Source organism: Melanerpes formicivorus, unplaced genomic scaffold, assembly GCF_026170545.1.
Source record: "Melanerpes formicivorus ecotype bairdi unplaced genomic scaffold, bMelFor1.0.p_v2 SCAF_101, whole genome shotgun sequence".
NCBI classification, from domain to species: domain Eukaryota; kingdom Metazoa; phylum Chordata; class Aves; order Piciformes; family Picidae; genus Melanerpes; species Melanerpes formicivorus.
Genome location: NW_027142453.1, coordinates 1,737,796 through 1,752,131, shown reverse-complemented (window position 1 = coordinate 1,752,131; position 14,336 = coordinate 1,737,796). Strand labels below are relative to the sequence as shown.

General features: G+C 46.3%; 1 protein-coding gene across 1 annotated transcript in view; it reads left to right on the top strand.

Annotated features, from left to right (window-relative positions):
- Positions 1-7,354: 7,354 nt before the first annotated feature.
- EPSTI1 (epithelial stromal interaction 1) overlaps positions 7,355-14,336 on the top strand; it is a 72,816-nt gene continuing 65,834 nt past the window's right edge. The window contains 1 exon segment of the mRNA XM_068166499.1: positions 7,355-7,584. Within this exon segment, the coding sequence (XP_068022600.1) occupies positions 7,388-7,584 (197 nt within the window). The 5' untranslated portion in view covers positions 7,355-7,387.

Below are 14,336 nucleotides of genomic sequence, written 5' to 3'. Positions count from 1 at the left end.
GGATGAGGCCCCATCCCTGGAGGTGTTTAAGAGCAGGCTGGATGAGGCTCTGTCCAGCCTGATGTAGTGTGGGGTGTCCCTGCCCATGCCAGAGGGGTTGGAACTAGATGATTCTTGTGGTCCCTTCCAACCCTGACTGATACTATGATACTATCCCATACTGTCCCTTTTATACCCTAGCTGGGCAGGGGTGGGGGAGTGGAACAGACTCAGTTTCCCAGGGGGAAAATGCCCTGCAGGGAAGGCAAAGCACTCGCAAAGCCCTCCCCTCTTTTGTTTTCAGATAAAGGGCATTAACCCACCACAGGAATAAAGAAAGAGATAGCAGACTAAGGCTTGTGAAATTGATTTACTTTGTACTATAGAGAATTTCCAAAATACCTGTAAGTGTAGCACCTGATCAGTGTAGCACCTGATCAGTGACATGAGTATGGCAGGGGCTAAAGTTTCATGCTGATGATTAAAGTTTTTGAGGTCAGGCAGAGAGTATAATTGAAAGTTATCAAGGAAATCATAAAGCGTATCATATAAAACTGGTAGAGTCAGTACTCCAGGTTTGCTGAATTGTCATGTGCATACAAATGAATGAAGAATAAATCTTCCCAGTCACTGCACCTGGATTAGAGGTTGGAGGAGTTCATTGCCTGCATCAGAAATAGTGTGGCCAGCAGGAGCAGGGAAGTCATTCTGCCCCTGGACTCACCACTCACCTTGAGTCCTGTGTCCACTTCTGTGCCCGTCAATTTAAGAAGAATATTGAGACACTTGAATGTGTCCAGAGAAGGGCAATGAGGCTGGTGAGAGGTCTCAAGCACAAGCCCTATGAGGAGTGGCTGAGGGAGCTGGGATTGTTTAGCCTGGAGAAGAGGAGGCTCAGGGGAGGCCTTCTTGCCGTCTACAGCTACCTGAAGGGAGATTGAAGCCAGGAGGGGGTTGGTCTCTTCTCCCAGGCAACCACCAACAGAACAGTCTCAAACTGTGCCAGGGGAAGTTTAGACTCGAGGTGAGGAGAAAGTTCTTCACAGGGAGAGTTGTTAGCTATTGGAATGTGCTGCCCAGGGAGGTGATGGAGTCACCATCCCTGGAGGTGTCCAAAAAGGGATTGGACGTGGCACCTGAAGCCATGGTTTAGTTAGTCCTGAGGTGTTGGGTGGCAGGTTGGACTCGATGACCTCTGAGGACTTTTCTAACCTTATTGATTCTATGATTCTAAAAGCATTTGTATGTTTCTTTAATTACCACAATATACTATAACAGCAAAAAGAGAGGTGAGCTGTGGACTTCTGCTGTTTTATTCAATAATATATTCTGAAACAATGAAGAATATAAAGTTCTTTCTAGATACTACTAAAATTGTCTGATTGACACTTTTGGTTGGCTAGATACCACAGGGTACTATATTACACAAAATCCTAAGACGGAACTAGAATTAGAATAGAACAGAATAGAATAGAATAGAATAGAATAGAATAGAATAGAATAGAATAGAATAGAATAGAATAGAATAGAATAGAATAGACCAGGTTGGAAGAGACCTTCAAGATCATCGCGTCCAACCTATCATCCAACACCACCTAATCAACTAAACCATGCAACCAAGCACCCTTTCAAGTCTCCTCCTGAACACCTCCAGTGACGGCGACTCCACCACCTCCCCGGGCAGTCCATTCCAATGAGCAATCACTCTCTCTGTGTAAAACTTCCTCCTGACCTCCAGCCTGAACTTCCCCTGGTGCAGCCTGAGACTGTGTCCTCTTGTCCTGGTGCTGGCTGCCTGGGAGAAGAGACCAACATCCGCCTGTCTACAACCTCCCTTCAGGTAGTTGTAGAGAGCAATAAGGTCACCCCTGAGTCTCCTCCTCTCCAGGCTAAGCAGCCCCAGCTCCCTCAGTCTCTCCTCATAGGGCTTGTGTTCCAAGCCCCTCACCAAATTCGTTGCCCTTCTCTGGACTCGTTCCAGCAAGTCAACCTCCTTCCTAAATTGAGGGGCCCAGAACTGGACACAGGACTCGAGGTGTGGCCTAACCAGTGCAGCATACAGGGGCAGAATGCCCTCCCTGCTCCTGCTGGCCACACTGTTCCTGATGCAGGCCAGGATGCCATTGGCCCTCCTGGCCACCTGGGCACACTAGTCATGGCCTTCAGGAATTACAAGAGTACAATTATTCCTTGAAGAAGATAATATATACAGCAAAAGGCTGAGGTATCTTCTGTGAATAAGAGTGTTAAAATAATCTATGTGAACGTAAATCTCTACTCTAAAAACTGTTTTAAAAAAAGATATCTTCAGGAATTTTGCAAGCATTATTCTAATACTGTCAGACTTCTCAAGGACCTTTTCCTCCTGGTCACAATGCTTTAGCAATAGCTGTGAGAGTTCTTTGTTTCTGATAGCATTTCTGTAGTTTGCCAGCCACTGTAGGCTTTTTCAATAGAGTGGAATGGAATGGAATGGAATGGAATGGAATGGAATGGAATGGAATGGAATGGAATGGAATGGAATGGAATGGCATGGCATGGCATGGCATGGCATGGCATGGCATGGCATGGAATAGAATAGAATAGAATAGAATAGAATAGAATAGAATAGAATAGAATAGAATAGAATAGAATAGAATAGAATAGAATAGAATAAACCAGGTTGGAAGAGACTTTTGAGATCATCAAGTCCAACCTATCACCCAACACCATCTAATTAACTAAACCATGGCACCACGTGTCTCATCCAGTCTCTTCCTAAACATTTCCAGTGAGGGTGACTCCACCACCTCCCTGGCCAGACAATTGCAATGGCAAATCATGCTTTCTGTGACAAACTTCTTCCTAACATCCAACCTAAACCTCCCCTGGCACAGCTTGAGACTGTGTCCTCTTGTTCTGATGCTGGTTGCCTGGGAGAACAGTCCAACCCCCACCTGGCTACAACCTCCCTTCAGGGAGTTGTAGACAGCAAGAAGGTCTCCCCTGAGCCTCTTCTTCTCCAGGCTAAGCAACCCCAGCTCCCTCAGCCTCTCCTCACAGGGCTTGTGCTCTAAACCCCTCCCCAGCTTTGTTGCCCTCCTCTGGACACCTTCCAGCAACTCAACATCTTTCCTAAACTGAGGGGCCCAGAACTGGACACAGGACTCAAAGTGTGGCCTAACCAGTGCTGAGTCCAGGAGCAGAATGACTTCCCTGCTTCTGCTGGCCACACTATTCCTGGTACAGGCCAGGATGCATTTGTTACAGGCATTTTTAATGGCACAAAACATTAATTTTTAGTTCTCATTGTTTTTGTAACAACAGCCCTGCATCATTTTTTATGATTATTTATAATGCAATCTAGATAAGCATAGCATTCTCCAGGCATAAGAATACACTTAAAATGTAGCAATACTTCCTGATCTCAATATAGCAAGTCCTGGACATCAGGTCAATTATATTTTCAGTCTACACTTCCTTTTACTGAATTAGTATTAGATAAAGGAGAGGTGGACCTGCTGGAATGGAATGGAATGGAATGGAATGGAATGGAATGGAATGGAATGGAATGGAATGGAATGGAATGGAATGGAATGGAATGGAATGGAATGGAATGGAATGGAATGGAATAGAGTAGAATAGAATAGAATAGAATAGAATAGAATAGAATAGAATAGAATAGAATAGAATAGAATAGAATAGAATAGAATAGAATAGAATAGAATAGATAAAAGAAAATAGAATATAATTAGAATAGAATAGAATAGAATAGAATAGAATAGAATAGAATAGAATAGAATAGACCAGACCAGACCAGGTTGGAAGAGACCTTCAGGATCATCGTGTCCAACCTATCATCCAACACCACCTAATCAACTAAACCATGCAACCAAGCACCCTCCTGAACACCTCCAGTGATAATGACTCTACCACCTCCTTGGGCAGCCCATTCCAATGGCCAATCACTCTCTCTGTGTAAAACTTCCTCCTAACCTCCAGCCTAAAATGCTAAAGGATACTGCAGAGAAAGCAAGGGTCAGTTTTCCTTCAGAGAGTGGAAGATAGTTTTTGACAGGTGCTGTCATTTTCAGCTTCTTGCAGTGAAATGCAAAGTGTGTGCAGCACACACTCCTAAATAGATTACTTAACACAGAGACACGCACACACACTTGTGAAAGCTAATGGCATTATTTCTGCTGAGCCTGACAAATTGCAGTCCTAAGCCTAAACAAAAATAAATCATGGTGAAATGTTGACATTTAACCCTCCTTCTGGGCCTACATCTCCAGAGAGCAGAGGAATTTCTTGTCTCCAGCATCCTGAGCTGTAAAACTCAGTTCTCTTAACCCTGCAGAGCACTCTGGCCTCACAATGGAGCAATCTTGTCCAAGCTGGACGTGAGCAAGCGGCGTGAACTTGCAGCCCAGAAGGTAAATCACATCCTGGGCTGCATCAAAAGATGCATTGCCAGCAGATTCAGAGAGGTAATTCTGCCACTTTGCTGTGGTGAGACCTCACCTAGAGTATTGTGTTGCAGGTTTGGAGCTCTCAGTATAGGAAGGACATGGACCTGATAGAGCGAGTCCAGACGAGGGCCACGGAAATGATCAGGGGGTTGGAGCACCTCTGCTACAAAGACAGGCTGAGTGAGCTGGGGTCTTTCAGCCTGGAGAAGAGGAGGTTCCAGGGAGATCTAATAGCAGCCTTCCAGAAAACCTGATGGGGGGCTACATGAAGGATGGGGTGAGACTGTTTACAAGGGCCTATGGTGAGAGGACGAGTGGCAATGTCTTCAAACTAGGGAAGGGCAGATTTAGAGTGGATATCAGGAAGATGTTCTTCACTATGAGGGTGGTGGAATACTGGAACATGTTGCCCAGGGAGGTGGTTGGGGCCCCTTCTCTGGAGATATTTAAGGTAAGACTTGATGAGGCCCTGGGCAACCTGATCTAGTTGCGGATGTTGCTTCTGACTGCAGAGAGGTTGGATAGATGGTCTATGGGGTCTGTTGGGGCACAGACCATTCTATGATTCTATGATTCTTACAAAACATTTTCTGTGAAGTGTGCAGAACCAAAAGTGACACTTTCAGTCGTATTAACGTGTTGTGGCTTTGCTGTATAGCGACCTCAGATCTTCTGCTTGCCGTAAGCATGTTTCAGATCAGGCAGTTTAGAAGTCAAGCTGAACATTACTTGTTGTCCAGTTTAAAGCTTTCTGTCACAGCTAATTGTACAGCAAGCCAGAAGAACTTGGGTAGAATTAGAATTAGAATTGGAATGGAATGGAATGGAAGGGAATGGAATGGAATGGACTATAGAATAGAATAGAATAGAATAGAATAGAATAGAATAGAATAGAATAGAACAGAACAGAACAGAATAGACCAGGTTGGAAGAGACCTTCAAGATCATCGTGTCCAACCCATCATCCAACACCTTCTATTCAACTACACCATGACACCAAGCACCCCAGCCAGTCTCCTCCTAAATACCCCCAATGGTGATGACTCCACCACCTCCCCAGACAGCCCATTCCAATGGGCAATCAGTCTCTCTGCTGGTTTTCCCCAGCCCCTCAAATGCCATAGATACAATACCCCTGGTCAGAATCACTGAATGTTAGGGGCTGGAAAGGACCTTGAGAGATCATCTAGTCCAACCCCCCTGCCAGAGCAGGATCACCTTTACTAGATCACACACACAGAAACTCATCTAGGCACCTCAGATGCGTTTGCTGAAGGGATTTGTGTTTTCATTTCAGAGGATTATATATTTGTCTTCTATTCATCAGGTACAATTAGAAGAATCACAATAAAAACTGTTTCTGATTGAGTAGAATTGAAAGGCAAAATTGGAGTGGCACAGGATTATTGCTTTAGGATTTATCTGAGGGCTAGTGTTAAGTTTTGCTTTCATCTTTCTTTGTACACTCCTCTGAAACAGGAACCAGCAACCCCCCCAAGAGTTATGAAATGCTGGGGTAAAAAATTGACAGAAATATGGCTTTCAGCCAGCTTTCAGCACAAGCATGTTGGGGTCTGTTCCAACAGTACAAAGTGTTGTTGACAGTATGGATCAGCTTTTGACGTCACCCCATGATTCCAGTCTGCCTGGGTGCTATGGTTGAGATAGAATAGAACAGAAATAGTGTGCAATGCCAGCGACGAGCAGTGTGAGCAATTTGGCAGTGCAGGCCTAGAGCCTGACATGGTGGTAGGCCATAAATGCAGAGTTAGCTAGCAGTGTAGCAAAACAGTGCTGTGCCTGCAGCATGTAACTAAAACAAGACACTGGTAGCTATAAACATGGACAGTTATCTTGGGACAACAGGACATGCCCCTGCATCAACAACCTCGTTGTGTCATTAGTAGTTGGACCAATAATCTGTAATAGTGCAATGTGTGGTCACTCATAGGGAACCAATGGAGCTGTGCCAACAGGGCACTCCGAGCTTATATAAGTTGTAGCAGTTGCCTTGCTACGCACTTCTTCTTCTGCCTTTCCTGTCTCCTGTTTCTTCTACACTTTACAGTGCTATACTTGCACTACAGGCCTGCTCCATAGGCCTGCACCTCAGGCCTGCACCATCGGCCTGCAACACTGGAACAATAAAGGAACAATACTCGATCACATTGGTCAGCCGTATTGATTCCCAATCTCCGTCGCCCCATTCAAATAGAACAGAATAGACCAGGTTGGAAGAGACCTTCAAGATCATCGTGTCCAACCCATCATCCAACACCATCTAATCAACTAAACCATGGCACCAAACACCCCATCCAGTCTCTTCCTAAACACCTCCAGTGATGGTGACTCTACCACCTCCCTGGGCAGTTCATTCCAATGGCCAATCACTCTCTTTATGAAGCATTTCTTCCTAACATCCAGCCTAAGCATCCCCTGGCACTGCTTGAGATTGTGTCCTCTTGTTCTGTTGGTGGTAGCCTGGGAGAAGAGACCAACCCGCACCTGGCTGCAACCTCCCTTCAGGTAGTTGTAGACAGCAATGAGGTCTCCCCTGAGCCTCCTCTTCTCCAGGCTAAGCAACCCCAGCTCCCTCAGCCTCCCATCATAAGGCTTGTGCTCCAAACCCCTCCCCAGCTTTTTTGCCCTTCTCTGGACACATTTCAGCAACTTAACATCTTTCCTAACCTGAGGGGCCCAGAACTGGACACAGGACTCAAGGTGTGACCTAACCAGTGCTGAGTACAGGGGGAGTATGACCTCCCTGCTCCTGTGTCCTGCAGATGATTGGACTGAGCTTTAGCTGGAGGGTGACTCAAAAGCCTGGATTTTCCTTCCTTACAGCTGAGAGTCCAGGCAGGGGTGGGGCTTACACAGAACTGAAACCAGCTTTTGGGAACTTGAAGTTTTGAGTCTTTCCCTAGCTTTAGAGGCAGTACTCCTTTCCAACTCCTGAAGTAATGCTTGGGAATAAAGGACAGTGGGAGGACAGCAGGTACAAGAGAGCTGGTGCCTCCAGTACCCTGTATCCATCTCAGGGATCCCTCTGGAAACATAACAAGCAAACAGGGGAGGCTGAAAAACCCCAGAAGCTGACAACATCTGAAGAGGTGCAAAGCAGGCAAACATCAGTCAAACAACGACAGCAAAAGCAATAGTAAGTAACAAGGAGACTGACTGAGGTGATGGAACATGCATTGGGTGCCTGTTCTTGAGCTTACTTGAGGTGTGAAGCACTTCTACTTTCAGAGGTAGAAGTACTTTATAGAGAGCCTGTGAATGGGACTGGGCACACAGGCAGCTTATCCTGAAGCCTACATATGTATGATGCTTCCAACATGAACCCCAAGTTGTGTTTGTAGTAGGCTTTGTGATGACATGACTTGCACCCCAGGCAATAGCAGTGGCTGCTTCTCTACATCTGGTATTGGTGTGCATGGTATCTGGTTTTGATATCTTCTTTCAAAGTGCATGTTTAAATCCAGTTCTAGCTTCCTGTTTTCCATCCTAACATTTCATCCTGCAAAGTCTAAAGATACTTCCTTTGGCTTAAGAGATGGATGCAGGCAGTGTTCCAGCAATCCAGGACACAGAAACAGCTTCCAACAACTTTATGCTGACAAATGTAAAGCCCTCAATTTCATTTTAGGCTCTTTGGGGATCTATGCTTAATCCATCTCTGGTTTTCCAGTGACATTCCTTAGATAGTTGATAAAAGGCCTGGCTTGCAGTTGTAATATAGAGTGGAGACAGTATTGTGTGTGTATTTTATGTACATGCTTAATACATATATACTTAGCTGACCAAAGTTAATTCTTTGCAGTCTTTTCCCCTAACTGTGCACTAACTCTTAGTAACAGTGCATGCAATGCTACTATTATTTTATGCTGAGTTTGCTTAGCTTGCTTTTTCCCCCTGCCTTTCTACGTGCAACTGACAGGAACTGAAGGCTGTTTCAGTTCCCCTTCCCCTTCTTTCTGGAAGAAGAAGGTGGAGCCAAACTGTGAAAGAGGTGGCAGGCTTCCAATCACAAGGAGCAGTGAGCATCTTTCTGTTTTAACCCATGAATGCTTGCATGCTAAGTATCACAGTATCACAGTACATCAGAGGCTGGAAGGGACCTCAAGAGATCATCGAGTGCCAACTCCCCTGCCAAAAGCAGGATCACCCAGGGTAGTCTGCACAGGAATGCATCCAGGTGGGTTTTGAAAGTCTCCAGAGAAGGAGACTCCACAGCCCCCCTGGGCAGCCTGTTCCAGTGCTCCATCACCCCCACTGTAAAGAAGTTTCTCCTCATGTTGAGGTGAAATCTTCTATGTTCAAGCTTGAACCTGTTGTTTCTCCTCTTATTAGTGCACACCACCAAGAAGAGATTGGTCCCCTCCACTTGACACCCACCCCTCAGATATTTATACACATTGATGAGATCTCCTCTGCCTTCTCAAGACTAAGCAGCCCCAGGTCTCTCAGTCTCTATTCATGGGGGAGATGCTCAAGTCCCCCAATCATCCTCATGGCTCTCTGTTGGATTCTCTCCAACAGGTCTCTGTCTCTCTTGAACCAGGGAGCCCAAAATGGACACAATACTCCAGGTGTGGTCTCAGCAGAACAGAGGGGAATGTGAGAACCACCTCCCTAGACCTGCTGGACACAGTTTTCTTGACGCACCCCAGGATACCATTTGCTCTCTTGGCCACAAGGGCGTATTGATGTCCCCTAGGACTCCAAGGACTTTCCAGCAGGGCAGCCCCTAACCTCTACTAGTGCCTATTGTTACTCCTCCCCAGATGCAGGACCCTGCATTTATCATGCTTCATGAGGTTTGCCTGCAGCCAGCTCTCCAGCCTGTCCAGATCTTGTCAGATGGCTGCACAGCCTGATGAGGTATCAGCCAACCCCCCCAGTTTTGTATCCTCAGCGAACTTGATGAGGGTACTCTCGATCCCCTCATTCAGGTCGTTGATAAAGCTACTGAACAGAACTGGACCCAGTACTGATCCCTGGGAAACACCACTGGCCACAGGCCTCCAAGTTGACTGTGTGCTACTGATGACAACCCAAGGTAGTAATGATACAGAAATGGGTAGCTTTGAAATCCATCAGCACTTTAACAACTGACTTTCAGGAAAGCAAAAAGCCATTCCTGACTTACACTCTATGTTGACATGAGTGGACAAGGGAAGACCAATAAATGTCAACTATCTGGACTTTTGTAAAGCCTTGCACACTGTCCCCCATAATATCCTTTTCTCTAAACTGGACAGATGTAGATTTGCTGGCTGGACTGTTCAGTGGATAAGGAATTGGTTGGATGATCACATACAAAGGGTAGTGGTCAGTGGCTCGATGTCCAGATGGAAGAGGGTGACAAGTGGTGTCCTTGAAGGGTCTGTACTGGGACCAGTGCTGTTCAATATCAATCAATGCTGCTCTATATCAATCAATGATATAGACAGCAAGAATGAGTGCACCTTCAGCAAATTTGAAGGTGATACCAAGCTGAGCAGTGCAATTGATGAGATTGAAGAATGTGATGCCATCCAGATAAAGCTGGAGAGGTGGTCTGAGGAGAATCTCATGAGGTTCAATAAGGCAAAGTGCAAGGTCCTGCACTTAGAATCATAGAATCAATAAGGTTGGAAAAGACCTCAAAGGTCAAGTCCAACCTGTCACCCAAGACCTCAAGACTACTAAACCATGGCACCAAGTGCCATGTCCAATCCCCTCTTGAACACCTCCAGGGACAGTGACTCCACCACCTCAAGCTGTGCCAGGGGAGGTTTAGACTCGAGGTGAGGAGGAAGTTCTTCACTGAGCGAGTCATTCATCAGCGGAACGGGTTGCCCAGGGAGGTGGTTGAGTCACCATCCCTGGAGGCGTTCAAGAGGGGATTGGACGTGGCACTTGGTGCCATGGTCTAGTCATGGGGTCTGTGTTGATAGGTTGGACTCGATGATCCTCGAGGTCCTTTCCAACCTAAGTTATACTGTGATACTGTGATACTGTGATCTCCCTGGGCAGCACATTCCAATGGCCAGCAACTCTCTCTGTGAAGAATTCTCTCCTCACCTTGAGCCTAAACTTCCCCTGGTACAGCTTGAGACTGTGTCCTCTTGTTCTGGTGCTGGTTGCCTGGGAGAAGAGACCAACCCTCACCTGCCTACAACCTCCCTTCGGGTATTTGTAGGCAGCAAGACAGTCTCCCCTGAGCCTCCTCTTCTCCAGGCTAAGCAACCCCAGCTCCCTCAGCCTCTCCTCACAGGGCTTGTGCTTGTTCACCAATGTTTTTTTGCAGAGCTCTGCCCTTCAGTGTTTCTTCAAGCCTGCTACAGCCATCCACCACTGGGGAGCTTTCCAAATGAAGTGTGAAATAGTTTAAAGAGTTGCAAAAGTAATGGCTGTTATAAACTCTTTCCAGTTCCACTGTGTTTTATACTGCAGGTGCATCGGTACATGAATGCCACAAAGCTGAAAGCTAAATATTTCGCTCTGCTGGGTGATGTGCTCTGTGTAACACACAGAAACCAAGGAGAGTGCAGTTGGAGAGCAGCATAAATGACTAAAATCTGGGGAAAAGGTCTGGGTGGATTCAGTCTGGAGAAAGGCCTCGAAGATACAGATTAAATAGTGCATTAAATAATATGTTTAAGGCTGAATTCAAGGGAGGAAAGGAATCAGACTGCCAAAGACAGTTGTCAAACGCCTTTCAAAGACATGCTAAGCTGATCCTTGTATTCAATTATCAGGAATTATTTGAAGAGCAGTCAAGTCCACGCCACCACAAAGTACTGTTTCCATCAGGGCTCCTATGCTTGATGGAGCTGCCATATGCTGCTGAGCACCACAGAGGCCGCCAAACCGGAGGGCTGTAAGATGCCAAATCCCAGTGAGCAGACAACTGTCCTGTAGCTATCCCTGTTTGACAGTGCACACATAGCCAGATGCTAACAATAACTGACAGCCACAGTTCTAGACCTCAGTTGAGCAATATGCTCTGTGCCCTGGCGGTGCCATGAGCAGACCTCTGGGAGGGTGCGTGACCCTTGTGTGCAGGCTTGAGGCTTTCTGTCTTCATCAGGGGCAGCATCTTACTGGTTTGCAGCTCAGAGACAAAAGTGAGTTACAGGGGTTTAACATTATACACTGTCTGATTCATCCTGGCTGCGTGGGTGCTCTTAATACAAGAGGCAGAAAAGAAACTGCATTAGAAGAAAATGCTTGTTATCGAAAGTCCAGGGTCATGGATTTTGTCCTGTGTTTGCCACAGGCTAGGAGTGCATTTAATTACCACAGTTCAGCTGATGCCTGGAAGCTTGTTAAGCCAGGGTAACTCACTTCTGTATCTTGTCCCTCTGCCTAGCTTAAGCTTTCATTAAAGCAGCCAACATTTTTGTATAGTGAGGCCTCGGGATAAAACAAAGTTAAATCTTGCACAAGTGAACTTGCAAGGGAAAAGAGCATGAAGGAAAACAGCAGCAGAGGCCCAGGAGAAAGTATGACTCAGAAACAAGCAGGAGAGAAACAGATCTGCAGTTCTTCTCTTGGCACCCAAGTCTCAATCCTCTGGTAGCCACAGGCTTGAAGAGGAACTCCTAAAGTGAAAATTTCTTCCAGAGAGTGAAACCAAAACTTAGAAGTGAATTTCCAAGAAGGTGGGGCTCAGATCCAGCAGCTTGGTTTGGACTCAGCATGAAACAATGCAGCAGAAAGAATGATAGGTGTTTCAGCCAGCACCCTATTTTGGACAATATTCAACCACTTTCTAAAGCTCCAAGGAAATTAGAATAGAGTAGAGTAGAGTAGAGTAGAGTAGAGTAGAGTAGAGTAGAATAGAATAGAATAGAATAGAATAGAATAGAATAGAATAGAATAGAATAGAATAGAATAGAATAGAGTAGAGTAGAGTAGAGTAGAGTAGAGTAGAGTAGAGTAGAGTAGAGTAGAGTAGAATAGACCAGACCAGGTTGGAAGAGACCTTCAAGATCATTGTGTCCAACGTATTATCCAACCCACTTAATCAATTAAACCATGCAACCAAGCACCCTATCAAGTCTCCCCCTGAAGACCTCCAATGATGGTGACTCCACCACCTCCTCGGGTAGCCCATTCCAATGGGCAATCACTCTTTCTGTGGAGAACTTCTTCCTAACCTCCAGCCTAAACCTCCCCTGGTGCAGCTTGAGACTGTGTCCTCTTGTTCTGGTGCTGGTTGCCTGGGAGAAGAGACCAACTTCCACCTGTCTACAACCTCCCTTAAGGTAGTTGTAGAGAGCAAGAAGTTCTCCCCTGAGCCTCCTCTTCTCCAGGCTAAGCAGCCCCAACTCCCTCAGCCTCTCCTCATAGGGCTTGTGCTCCAAACCCCTCCCCAGCTTTGTTGTCCTTCTCTGGACACATTCCAGCACAGTGATGGATCAAATTCAGGGAGACAAAGGGCATCAGCCCAAATTCAGTTTGCAGCACTGCTTTCTCTCTTCCCTAGAAACACTAACAAGCCATTAGTTGGCATATGCTCATGGGCAGACTACATCAACAGGAGGGAGTCTGCTGTGACAGCGTGGTAGACTAACATCAGATCCAACTAATTCTATGAAGTCAGATGTAGACATGTTTATTCTGTCCCCAGCTCCCAAAGCAACTCAGCTACCTCAGCACAGTGCCAGGGATGCAGCAAGTACGCCAGAGCCAGATGGAGCACCTGGTAATCACTAGCTGTGAGGAGCACAGAGCATTCATAGGTGGGCAGGCTGGGCACTGGGCTTGGCAACACCAGCACTGAGCCGAGCTACCCCTTGCAGAGGTGGCCATGTGTTGCAAGTCAGGCTTGCCAGCGTGCCTGGAGAGCTGAGCAGGTCAGACACTGTATTGCATGAAGATTAAGACGTAAGCTAGTGGCATGTTTATCTGTGTTTCCCCCACTTTCTTTTCCACAATATATTTCTCCCTCCTCTGCACCACAGTGTTTGCTGTCCTTCTGTTGTCCCTGCCCAAACACAGTATCCTCCCATGTGTTCCCTACCTATTCATTGTCTCACCACAGCTCCTCTTCAAGCTATGCATCAAGGGAACATGTCAGGGCTCATGCAAATCCAGCTCTTCCAAGAAAGCCTTCTAATTCAGGAATTAAGACTTCTCCCCTGTAAGCATTAAGAGAAGCACAGCAACTCCCACAATCCAGAGTAACAGAAACCTTACTGCACAGTTATCCTCTCATACAGATCCTGCCACCAAACACTTGGCTGGAGACAAGGCTGGCTACTGACGACAGCAAAGCTGTTAATCTCCGAATCACCCCACTGGGCTGTAAAAATTATTACATCTGTCTGAAACAGAGAACTGGGAGATCTCTCCAGTGCAGAAAATGCAAAGCTCAACTCTAAACAGACTGGCCATCATTCAAAGTACCCTTCTAGCACTCCCACCAGTGGCAGAGCATAACAAGCATTTTGCTGAGCCTCCACTTCCAGTTTGGCAGGCTAGTTTGGTCTCTTTGAAAAGAAATTTCAGATTGTGAAAGAAAATTAAGTTTTAAGAAGAACTACTAAGTGTACTCTAGAAGTAAAAGAGGGAGAGGTCTTACAACACCTTGAGTCCTGTGTCCAGTTCTGAGGCCCTCAGTTTAGGAAAGATGTTGAGTTGCAGGAACCTGTCCAGAGAAGGGCAACAAAGCTGGGGAGGGGTTTGGAGCACAGCCCTGTGAGGAGAGGCTGAGGGAGCTGGGGTTGCTTAGCCTGGAGAAGAGGAGGCTCAGGGGAGACCTTATTGCTGTCTACAATACCTGCAGGGAGGTTGTAGCCAGGTGGAAGTTGGTCTCTTCTCCCAGGCAACCAGCACCAGAACAAGAGGACACAGTTTCAAACTGCACAAGGGGAGGTTTAGGCTGGATGTTAGGAGGAAGTTCTTCCCAGAAAG